We start from the raw sequence: 12807 nt of genomic DNA, 5'->3' as shown, positions 1-12807 counted from the left end.
GGGGGGTTATGTCCTTGTATCTGAATTCAACTTGTAAAACTTGTCCCCCAGATTCTGATGTATGTGAATAATAAACATGGCAAAGAGTGGCAAAACAATACAGAAAGTGGATACTGTTGTGAATGCAGATTCTGTAGAATGGTGCCCATATCATGACAACCAACACATACTCCTTTGTGGTACATACAAGCTTCAAGAATCACAGTCATCACTGCTGGAAGTAAGTCAAAGATAGAAGTTTTGCAGCATTTTTTTCTTTACTAAACCTCTCTCTAATTTAAATCAGTATCAGTTACATGTGTTTGTGATGTGGCTATCTTTTCCTATTAATATAATAATATAATGTGTGTGTGTGTGTTTTTAATGTTAGAGATGGGCTCGAGGAAAACACAGTCAGACTCCAAATATTGGATGTCTCACTTGTATTTTTAGTACACATTGCATAAAAGTCATACTGATATTGTTGTACTCATTACATCCTCTGCGTCACAAAAACATTTAGTCTCTAAGATGTTTTTTTTACTCTGCCTGCAAAGCAGAGTTAAACAGTCAGCCCTTTTTTTTTGCCAAATAGCAGAACTGAACAAATATATATAACAACATAATTGTTTTATGTCCTATCTAAATAGATAGAATCATTATAACTTTCCAGGAATTTTAAAACAGTTCCATATGTCATAAAAAATGTTTTAATGTGCAGTGTTACTTGTCACTCCTGTTGCGATTTTCAATCCTCTGCTTTGTTTATAGTGAATAATTTACTGAGTCTTTTTCGTCCTGCCTGTATTGTAGTTTCCACCTAAACACACAGTGCTTGGTAAGGCTCCTAAGCGAGACATGATGAATACATTTATAAATATGTGAACCTGTGCAAAGGGAGAAAGGGATGCAACCATCTCATTTCCTTGAGAATTTAGTAACCTCCTAGCGGGAGGGGGGGCTTTCGCCAATAATGTTACAAAATGTGACTATTTTGAAAAGGATTCTAGGATTGCGGGTAGGTCTGCAGAGGCATTGTGTTAGTGGTGAAAAAAAGGAGAAAGACTGATTCACTGTACTGATGTGCACATTTATTGGGGACAGATAAGAAGAAACTTTGAGATAGTGACGACTGGCATTATAGTATAGTTATAGGGAAGAGCGCTCAGCCATGAGGCTTACCTAGCAATCACTCCTGACTACCTGTCATGTGTTGCAATTCAATAAATGCATTGATGACATACATGCTGAGAGACTTTTCTCTCACGATTCATTGAACAAATACGATTATAAGTTCTTTGGGCGAAGCTGATCACTTTACTAATCATTAATCTTATCGTCCCATCTCGTGTTCTACAGCATTAATAGGCCTAATCTACATTACAGTCACCCAAACACAAACGAGAAACCTTCTCTCAAAGATGCATTTTGAGTGACCAATCAATTTAAAATACAGTTCAGTTCCCCCCCCCCTCCAAACAATTCGCTTACCCTGTCTTATGTGACCGGGGACAGTAGGATGGGATAATGCTGTTCATTGAACTGCCTGAGGAGCAGCCTTGCCAAATATCCAGTTGTCTAGACTTGTCTTTGTTATCATCTATGTGTAGGTTGTTGCAAACATTTCCCATTGTCCAGCTTTACCTGTTGGCATGTTTTGCGGATCAAAGCGTGTATTTAGAGTAAGTGTTCGTGCATGTACTCAAGGCATCCCCCTGACCCAAGCTCTCCAGCTGGTGGCAGAGAGACGTCTCTTTCTTCCTGCAAAACCCAAAGGGGTATAAGCGGAGGATAAAAGTAAAGTAAAGTAAGATCGTGCATTTGTATCATGTGTCTAAATCATATAGTACGAAGAACCATCGTATATATGTGACAAAAGTGTGTGTTTGAGCAAAGCATGCCTTAGTACAGTGGAACTCGGATTCAACGAGGTCACCGGGCCTGACCTAAAATCTCGTTGAATCTGAGTGTTTGTTATAGCAAACATGAAGTTTTGTGTAGAGATAATTACAAGCTCTGAACAAGTAATGTATAAAGAAAAGTCACAAGTAGTGCTTGAAATGCCTGCATATTTGAGTTGTGTAAAAAAAAAAAACTGATTCGTTCAAATGCACACTCCTGTGTCGTCTCGATTGTTTACCAAAAAGTTGTGTTGCTGTCTAGAGCCTAGCATACAGCAACTTTTGATTCCATAGACTAGCGCTCAATTCATTACTTAGGTCTACGTCAAGACTACCTTATCATTGTAATAATGATCAGTCGCCGAGGGAAAAAAAAAGAGGTGTTTGTGACGTTCAACGCCCGGACTGCTAGCCCCCCCCACCCCACCCCCGACGCACACACAGCCACACGTGTGCAGGTCGCCAATCCAACCCTGACACACGCCAGAGTAGACACGTGCGAGTGCCAACAATGCACGTGTTGGTATGAAAGAAGGCCGCTGATTGGTCGCATGCAATCGGCTAAAAGAATAATGGTTGACGATGCAGGTGCAGTGGATGGTTTCCGGGAATAGATAAAGTTCGTTCTGAGAGAAAAATGAGCGAAGCCATGTTTGCGGGGGCTGTTCACACTTTTAGCGACCTCGTTGAATCGGAGCTCGCTGCTTTAAGTGCTCGTCGAAGCTGGGTTATTTTTATTGATTTTAAAGAAGAAAAAAAAAGGGGAATCTATCTCATCTTGTTGAATCCGAGTTCTCGTTGAATCCAAGCTCGTTGAATCCGAGTTCCACTCTATGGCATGCGTTAGGCAGAGACTACTGTAATTATTTCTAGTAATTAAAAATGAATGACTACCAAGTTGTGAAATTCTGCGTTCATCAGGCAGAGTCAGAACCGCCAAGCCCTGCACAAGTGGACAAGGATGTGGAAAATGTCTCAAGAGATCCTGAAGTGCAAGTTAGGGTTGGGGGTGTGACGGTCTATTCTCTGAACTTTGAAGGCAATACTCCTGAGCTACGAGAAACTTCCAGTGCAGCACTCTGTGGAATACTGGACATAAAATGGCTGAACGAAGAAGTGGAAGACAAAGCGTTGTTTGGCCTAGTGGATGCTGAGGGATATTTCCAGGTGAATGAAACCCCTGTTCCCTAGGGTCATGTAGACCTACTGACACCTCCCTCCCCTGTACCATAATATTATTACCTAATAGAAATAATAAGTAATAAGTAAATGATAGATACAAATAAATTATAATTTAAAAATGTGTATAGCACACATCCCAGCTCACCAACAAGCTCTATGCAATTTACAATCTATATTATCACCCCTGCAGATCTTAGAACGCTCAGAAACATTCTTGGCTTTCTGGAAAGCATACAGTACAAGAAAGCAGCCAGGTACTCAGTCCCACCAGGGTGAAGTGAAGAAAATTTCTGGGAAGTGCCTTTCCCAAGGACACAATGTGGGGCTTCTGACAGGGTTCAAACTCACAACCTTTTGGTTGCTACTCCAACAGCCTAACTAGACTATATACTAGATCACCGACGGTATTATTTCATATATATGTGAAAGTGCGTGGAAAGTACAATCTAAATTTATTTTAAAATTATCTGCAGCTTACCTTCTTTGTAATAATATATTAAAATTTTAGTTTTAGCTCATACCCTGTCTTTGACCCTTCAAAATTAAGTTAGAATCATGCAGATATTAATTATAATAGATGTGGTATATGCACACATATCAGTCAATATGCTCATTTCCAGACAATGTTGATTCGCAACCTGTAAAGTTAGGTACCTTTGTAAATTGCAGACTAGATCTAGTGTTGCTTTTCTTTTCTTTGCACATTCATATGTTTTCCATGAGTCGACTAATCATGAATAAAGTTTCCAGCTATTACAACTAGACCAAGAGAGCAAAAGGCCGTCATCTATCACCAAAGAGCAATTGTCTGACTCATCTCTTGGTCTGTCATTAGGCTGGTCGCCTGCTTGCAGTGGGTAAGCCTTGCTTCATTGTTTAATGTTTCAGTAGAAATCACTTAAATTACTGCAAGTGAACTCTGTAATCCTACTGCCGCTGGACATTTGCTATATTTTCCCATTATAACATTGTAATTGTAGGTAGAAGTCTTGTGTAGTCAATCTTTGTTAACATGGTAGGAGTTGTCAGTGGTGGGAGATGAGATCAAATGCAACAAGGTAAATTGTTAAAGTTAAACAATCCAAGGTAACAAAAACTAACTTTTACTCAAAAACTCATGACAAAACTGCAATAAAGTAGCAAAAGAAGCTAGACTAGAAGTCTAGTCAGTAGATAAGGAATGTGTGTTGAGAGCTCTATACAAAATGGACTGTTTTTAAAATTAAATCATTGATGTTGATAGAAGGAGGAAATTGTAAGAAGTTTTGCAGTTGATGGAGCATTAAGAAAGAAGGTGTTGAGAGGTTTTGTTATAAAGATCACAGAACAAACAGTCTTTTTAAGACAATAAATAGGTAATAGCAGATTCGTTTATGGAAATATTCCCCCTGGGTTTGTTAAAGTATGGACTCGCTATTCTAGTTATATGACCCCTGAGCTCGAAAAATATTTCTGTGGGGACTGGGAGAGGGGGGAACTTAAACATATTTATCTACAAAAGAGGGAACTGAATAGCTTCAGGTTTTCTCTGAGTTTTACACAGAAGTTAGTCATACTCCAGCTCAGTTTAGTTTTAGAATGTAAAAACGTTCAGCCATTCAGTACAGTTTATTTCCAGCAGTTAGATGCAAGTTGTTGAGGTGCAGATGTTCTGTTGTGTTTGTAGGTGATTAACTTCTGAGTTTCATACGAACTGCAAACTCTGGAGATGTTTATGCTCAGTTAATATGATGTGGACTGTGATTGAGATCACCAGCACGTTGTTCTTTGACTCTATCTGCAATGTTATATATGAAGAAACTTTATCCACAGTTGGTTAAATCAATAGATTTTAATTCAGTAGAAAATGTTGACATTTTACATGTTCTGTACAAATTACAGTTCACTGTTGTTTGAGTACAGTCATTCTACTCTCATAGGGGGTACCATATTATTAGAATATCCTCATTATATATAAATTTTTTTTTTTTCAGTGGCACATCTCGAGTAGCTGCATCTGACTCTGCAGGATGTCTCACTGTATTTGATGTGGACAGCAAAGTGAACACTATTTCATCATGGCAGGCGCATGGCTATGAGGCCTGGATCACAGCATTCCACAAGACAGACAAAAACATACTGTATTCTGGTACTGATATTTCTTGTCCATGTGGTGTGAAGACAATAAGCTGATATCAGTAAGCCATATCTGGCATTCGTAGTTCTCTGTTTTATTGAATTTAACTTTGCAAGCACACACATAGGATAATGATGTCAGGATGATGTTCATGTGTGTATTATTATTGTGAACTGCTGACTTAACTTGTTTAGATATCGCCACGCGTGAAACAAAATTTAACTGTTTTCTGCCCAAATTGTGCATTCTTTCAGAAGTCAGGAATGTAATAGGCCTACTTTTTGTTTGGGCCAATTTCTCTTACTTTTTTTGGTTGTGATTTTGTCAAATTCAGAATTATTTTACTGATGCTACTGTTTAAACCGAGTATAAGTGCTCAGTCCTACCTTATTTTGGCTCAAGAGTGTGAAAAGAACTATTCTTGAGCACAAAAATATGCAGCATATATTTATAGTGCTGTTTCGTTATGAAATGAACTCTTCAATGTTCATGTATCTGTCTACTTTACAGGGGGAGATGACTGCCGCCTAAAGCGTTGGGATTTGAGAGATACCACACAGCCCACTTTTACAAGCCGCAGGTACTTGATGTTGTTAGTGTTAGTCTGACAGCTCGTGCCTCTTGGCTCAAAGTCTTGTGAAGATTTGATCTTTTTATTATGTTGCTTGCTACTACAGGACAGGGATTTGCCTTGACTGAAGAGGTGGGAGGAAACCACTCTCTCATTCATTGCATTATGAATGTTACTTTAAAAAAAGATCTTTCAAGAGAGATTCAAGTTTCGGTAGTGTTCTGTAATATAAGCAGACAGTTTAAGTATTTTTCATCCTTATTAAAGTTGATAGAATATCGGCTCTGGTACTCCTGTAGTTCATTGAGGGGTCTTTGAATTGGCACAGGAGATAAAAACCTTTTGCCTTGGGAACGGAAACCTAGCAAATGTATGTGTCACGACATGGTGGGATCAGGCGTTCGTCAATTTTTGGACATATGGGGTTACTGGTATCATCTTCAAGCCTGTTCTTCTGTCTTCCTTTGATGACAAAAAAATCCATCTAGCTTGAATAGAAGTCGAGATATTTGCGATTGAAGAAGGTGGGATAGCCTGGTTTCTGTGGTTAAATTAATGAGAAAATGGCTGCCAAAGTTTGGTAACTTCAATAGCTTAAGAGTCCTTGAAAACTGAAAATTACATATTTTGTGCTTTCAAACAAGGTTTTTCTATAAAATTCACTTGGAAATATGTTTTCATTTGAACGTAAAAGGTGTTTAGATAAAAAAACAAAATTTCGATAAAAACTGCTAATCTGATGGAAAAATGCTTTTTTCTTCGATTTCATTATTTTGACGAGCGCCTGATTTCACCACGATGCCTCCCATATTATATATATATATATACAAAGACAACAACAGATAGCTGACGCAACTGTTTCCCCAAAAGATTATTTATAATTGCCACCAGTATATATATCAAAAGAATACCATGTTTCGAAAGAGGATAGAACACTGAACACAAATATAAAAATATGTAAATATTCATCAACTCTGTTTTGAAGAAAAATACATTTTATTCCACTTATATCAACTTCCGATTTATGGACATTTTGACATATCATATTTTCCAGTTACGATATTTTTCCTTCCATATATTCACAAAACAAATGTTCTTATATCGACTTTTTTTCGGGACACTCGGCTATATCGATATGCTTCCTGGGTACCTGGTAGGGCACACGATCATAAATAGCGGAAAAAGCTACGCTAGTGGTCAACACTTTAGTTCATCATTTAGTCCGCAACGGACATTGTAATTGTACAATGTGAGAATTAACTCACTTCAGACGGGTCACACAACAGTTGCGTGACCCCCGCCGCGACGCTCGCGACGGGTCTCACAAGCCCTGCGTGACCAACTTTGGAATTTTTTTTTCGCTCTACAAATCACGCACGGATCGCGAGACCCGCCTCGTACCCTTGTTTGGCCAAGCCTGAGCTACTTAGACTTCGTTTCGTATCTCTGGGGCCGGTAGTTTTTAAGTTATTGAAGGTGAAGGACAGTGACCCCAACTGGGGTTGAACAGACCGGAACTCGCGCTTTGTTTTTTTCTATACAGCTCATAGTAATCCGACAGTCGCGTCGTAGTAACGGTCGAAGAAGTCGCATGAACAAGAATCACATCATTTCGCCGTTTTCTATACTTCTGTGCATTTTACTAGTTCTAGTGTCTCAGAATATGATATGCCTAATAGTTAGGATCCTGGATATGTACCCGAACACGCCCCGAGTCGTAGTTCTAGGGCTAGATCTAGCACTAGTACCGGTGTTGTTTTTCGCGCAACGAAATCACAACGTCGTGCCGTACATCTGTCTCATGTAATTCAGTGTACGGGTCTGAATCAATGCACAGACCAGCTTTTATATTTTCACCAAACACTCGCACATGTATACAAATCAAACCAGAACACTTTGAACTTTTATTTTTGTTGTTGCAGTGAATTTCTTTCTACTTGTCACGTCTCTGGAAATTTTTTGGAAAATCAAATTCATGCCAATTTGTAAAAAATCATACAAATTAAAGTATTAGACTTAGACAACTTTAGTTTTTTGTATTAGATTAAGCTTGAATGTTACTTTACTGTGTCAAAAAATGATTACAATAGGGTAATTCTGAGAGTTGTGGTGATTTATTGAAATACCCCCAAAAACGCCAGTCTTCAACGCTTGTGGCTGGTGAAAGGGCCCAGTCGCAAGTGAGTTAAGAACACGGCCAACAGTGATAGTTTTACCAGGAATACAAAACTTAATCAGCGCAGTGAGAATGCAAGTAAGTTGATAAGATTGTCGCAGAGTTACATGTTACGAGCACGAGCACAAGCGTATTAATTATTGTTAGCATAGCTGTCAGTTGGTGCTTGCAACCCCGCCTCTCTCTCTCTCTCTCTCTCTCTCTCTCTCTCTCTCTCTCTCTCTGATGACATGAATAAATATTGCTCGGCAACTTTTCCTGTCGCCACGATTTTTACCACAGTGGCCGACCAAAATTGACATTTTTTATTAATATTATGAGCCGGGGAAGAACTTTGTTGTCCTGTTGTTGAGTGGTCTGGACAGTAAAGTTGATCTTCGGATGAGTAGGTCTTTATTCATTCCCCCGATGACATCAACTATCCGTTGTCAGCTGTATTGGTCCAAAGTATGCCTGAGACTCCTTTATTTACAACAGTTGTCCCCAGGGAAGTACTTTTCATGTTATTGTCACATCTAAAAGCTCATGGATCATCAGGATATTTCCCCTTCTCAAACAAATATAACTCAAAATGGGTCATGATGTATTTTACTACATCAACATGTACATGTACACATAAAGGTCTAGTCTATTTTGGGTTACGACGTACTAGTTGCTAGTAAATATCGACCTTCTGGGAAGGGTAAGAACCACTGGCTTAGGGAGCCGTCTTCGTGAAAGAAGATTTTTAAAAACCACAATGGTTTAGATAAGTATACCACAACACTATGCCCGTGTGACACAACTTCTCAAGGCGTGCAAAGTCCATTGGTGCTGGTATCCAAAGCAGCAGCACAACTGACGATTTCCATTAGACCTACTTTGCCGTTGGTTACCAACTGAGAAGAGCCCAGAAATCTAGGCCCTCAGCCAGAATAAGAAGATCTATACGTGTATCTCACTCTTAAACCCGACCCGGGCTGCAAGCCCACGGCATACCGTGTGTTTACTGCCAGCTGCCCTTCTGTGCGGTCTTTACACAAACGGTATACCGTGTATTTACTGCCAGGCCTCCCTCTGTGCGGTATTTACTGTAGCACCAATTTGAGATGAAATCAACTCTTTGCCTGGCTCACATGCATTTTTCAGCTGGAGTACAACAAAAAGACAGATGGAAAGATGGGAGGGGGCTGCTTTTCAGTTACAACAAAATATTTCTCTTGACCAGAAAAGCACTGATTTACTATAAATAGAGGCAACTGCAACAGTTCGTAGGAAAAAGAATGGCCTTTCAGTTGTGACTACTCAAAAATTGTTTTCTTAAAAGAAATAGCGAATTCTGGTGTTTCTATCTTTCATTTTATTGTTGCCACAGCTTCTTTTGTAGCTCTATCAATTTCCCTACTGTGAAAATATAGAGTTCAAAGAGCGCAAACTCCCTTCTTTTATGGTAAAAATATACAGTCATTTCCGTTTCTCTTGGCCAAGGGATTTGCGTATGAATAACTCTAGCCGCCAAAAACCTTTGTGCCCAGCTTGGCTGAGCCCGACGATCCACCCATTGATCCTGTTGTGGCTTTCCCAAATGAATATTAATTAATTGTTCTCGATGTAAAAAAAAATAAAAAATATCACATTTCAAAAGAAGAAAGAGCACTTAACACAAACAGATTTTCTTTTATTTGTCAACACTATTTTGGAGAAACTGCGTTAATCTGAGACGACATTGAGACTTCGCCCTGCTCGCATGCTCTTTTCTAGGGCGCAGACTCGGATTGTTCAGGTACCTACCATGAAATAAGATGGAGATATATATATATATATATATTCCCTTCAGTTACGCATCTCTTCTGATGTTCTTTGATCTGTGGCACAGTAGCACAAAAATACAAATTATGCTGAATAATTTAATACCATTCAGTTGTGGTTCTATTACATTAAATTTAATTGTTCTCTTTGTATTCTTTTTTTTTTCAGGCACCAGATGGGCGTATGCAGCATTCAAAGTCACCCATTCAAAGACTATATATTTGCAACTGGAAGGTGCTTTTTTTTTTATTCGTACCTCAATGCTTTGCTTGTTTTGCTTTCTTGACTGTAACTAGGTACCACAGACAGAAATGTCAAAGTCCCCTGATTTCATAGTTACTGCACCACCTTATAGTTATAGAATTTATTATTCTGAGCATTTTGATACCAAATTTATACATATAGATGATATAGCTTTATTTTTAACAAAGTTATGAACATCTGAAGTTTCAGAAAAATGCTATACATTCTTAAATTTGAATGCGACATTCACAAGAACTTGTAAACACACACCCGTGCACATAGAAAACAAGCCCAATTTTTTTCAGGGGTATCAAATAACCAGAAGATGGAAATTTATTGACTTAAATATGGCCTTTTGACCAAAATGGCAAGAAATACAAGGGGGGTTGAAAATCACCACTGGCGACCACTGGCTTATTGGCTGCGCACGGGGCCTTGCCGACGGGAAGGAGAAAGAATTTATACGATACTGGGCCGATAGTGGCCCTGTTTGCGAGCCGATGGGAAGCATCCGGTATTTATTTTCCTAAAATAGGGCTATGTTATTCTTGAACAGGAATGAATGGGCTTTCTGCCAATATATTTCCATCGGCCAGTCCGATCACTGGTTCCATAAAAAAAACAGCATCTAAAGTTTTCACACGCAATTCTCTTCTATTAATTCTTTAAGGACAGTCTTTAGCAATATATCACTAGAAAGAGCGTTTTCTCATCTTGAAATATCGATAAACAGATTGCAGTATTTAATACCATAGGCTCCCCGTTTCTGTTCGACTGAGGTCACGCTAAAAATCGATGCACGAAACGCGTGGTCGCTGAAAGCCTCGATAGCGTTGTATTTTATCCCACAAGATTTTGCTTTCTAAAGAATCGTTGATTCAAATAAATAATACCACTATAAAGAGGAAAAGCTCCTCTTTCTTCTGATATATCAAGTGTCTGTGAATATGCATGATCACACAGTGTTTTAGGAGGGTAAAAATATGGGTTTTGGTCTCCATGACCTTGCGCAAGCCCCTGTTTGCGGTACCTATTTAAACAAATTCTTGATTGTCTCTTGTTGACATACTGTACTAATGCTAGATTCTAGTGAAAATTTGAAAAAGTGTACAAACTGCCTTGTAAGTTTGCCATCAAAGTAAGTCATTCATCTATAAATCTAATTTTGGGGGGGGACCGGACTGTCCCTATTTTGGCACTGTGCATGGTGAGGGCATAAAGTCTGACATGTCCACATTCCATTGCTTAATTAAAAAAAAAAAATTATTATTAAGTCACTTTTAAAGGTAATTCAAGTTTTCAGCTAGGGAGGGGATATTGTGACAAATACCGCTTGTCATTAGTTGAAGTTGCCTGTCCTGTAGCTCACGAGATGTCCCTCCTTCAGGCTACTCGCCTTGCTGCAGACAGACGCCTGTGTCTCCCCGCGACACCCACAGGTACAAGCGAAAGAAAAAAGTAAAAGTAAAGTAAGCCTGTCCTGTATTGTTATGCTGTAGAGATGTCAGCCTTAATTCAAAGGCATGCTCTGCTCAAACGCACTCATTCGCCATATGACTGGTGTTTTACTATATATAATTTAGACATACAAATGTGTAATTACTTCCTTTAAACGCAAGCTTTGATCTGCGAAACGTGCCGACAGGTAAAGCTTGACAAAGTGGAAATTTCGCCACAACTTAGACTACATGCATCATGATAACAATAACAAAGACAAATTTAGACAACTGGATATTTGGCGAGGCTGATCCTTGTGCAGCACAATGAAACTGATAGACAGCCTACGGACACATAGTCATAGGACTGGGTGAGCGATATTAGGTGACTGAAACATTGTTTCTCTGGTCACTTGAAATGTGCCTTTGGGAGAAAGTCTCTCCTTGGTGTTTGGATGAATGTAATGTTTAGGCCTATAATAATGCGCAGCACAAGTGAATGCTGTAATAGAACACTAGATAGACTTATAATAATAAACTTTTCATTCAAGTGATCAGCTGTCCACAAAGAACTTATTGCTTGTTCATCGAATCACTAGAACAGTCTCTCGGAAGGCCTGATGTTATTCAAGCATTGAGTCGCAATAGAGTGATTGTTGGAAAGCCATGTCGCTACCCAGAATAACAAAGCTCTATTTGCTCAGTAGCTAACCTAGTTTTGAGAAATTTGAAGGGAAAAATAATAAGTTTCGCAACATGTCCAGCTTTTTCAAATGCAATTCTTTGATTTTGAATACCTTGATTACAACTCTGTATAATCTTACAATTTTGATAGAGCAGATAGAAGAGTTTGTTTCTGACCTCATAGTCTTAGTCTTAGTCTTAGTGACTCAAAATGGCCAAAATTGTCAGATAGAAATGTGTACTGTAGTCTCCGCCTAAACGCACGTCATTCAAAAGCACCCTCCGCTCAAACGCTCGCTTTCGCCATATGACAAGTTTTAAAATTTATAATTTAGAAGTACAAACGCACGGTCATTCCCTCTAAAGGCACGCACTGATCCATGAAACACGCCGACAGGTAAAGCTTGACAAGGGGAAATTTTCACTACAACCTGCACTGCCTGCATAAGGCAAGCCTAGAAAACCAGATATTTGGTGAGACTGCCCTTCACGCCCAACAAAGAGAGTGATGGACAGCGTTTTCACAACCAACTTTCCACAGACAGTACTTAAGTCTAGGACTGGTCGGTGAAATGTTGGGGGGTTGGGGGACTGAAATGTTTTTTGATTGGTCACTGGAAATGCATGATCTAGGTCTAACTAAACATTACATACAGTCACCCAAACACCAGTCAGAAACCTTCACTCAAAGATGCATTTCCAGTGACCAATCAAAAAATATTTTGGTCCCC

The 12807-nt window shown here is 39.1% G+C and overlaps 1 protein-coding gene across 3 annotated transcripts in view; it reads left to right on the top strand.

Annotated features, from left to right (window-relative positions):
* Positions 1-12807, top strand: part of LOC101855040 (diphthine methyltransferase) — a 34469-nt gene that overhangs the window by 5872 nt on the left and 15790 nt on the right. For all 3 annotated transcript variants that reach the window (XM_035971523.1, XM_005105088.3, XM_013086283.2), the window contains exons 2-7: positions 52-220; positions 2802-3047; positions 3813-3919; positions 5036-5190; positions 5689-5758; positions 9882-9947. In XM_035971523.1, coding sequence (XP_035827416.1) covers positions 77-220; positions 2802-3047; positions 3813-3919; positions 5036-5190; positions 5689-5758; positions 9882-9947 — 788 coding nt within the window. In that variant the 5' untranslated portion in view covers positions 52-76. The remainder of the gene's footprint in view (positions 1-51; positions 221-2801; positions 3048-3812; positions 3920-5035; positions 5191-5688; positions 5759-9881; positions 9948-12807) is intronic.

Source organism: Aplysia californica, unplaced genomic scaffold, assembly GCF_000002075.1.
Source record: "Aplysia californica isolate F4 #8 unplaced genomic scaffold, AplCal3.0 scaffold00451, whole genome shotgun sequence".
NCBI classification, from domain to species: Eukaryota; Metazoa; Mollusca; class Gastropoda; order Aplysiida; family Aplysiidae; genus Aplysia; species Aplysia californica.
Note: the sequence above shows the minus strand (reverse complement) of the source record. Positions and strands in the feature narration are given on the sequence as shown.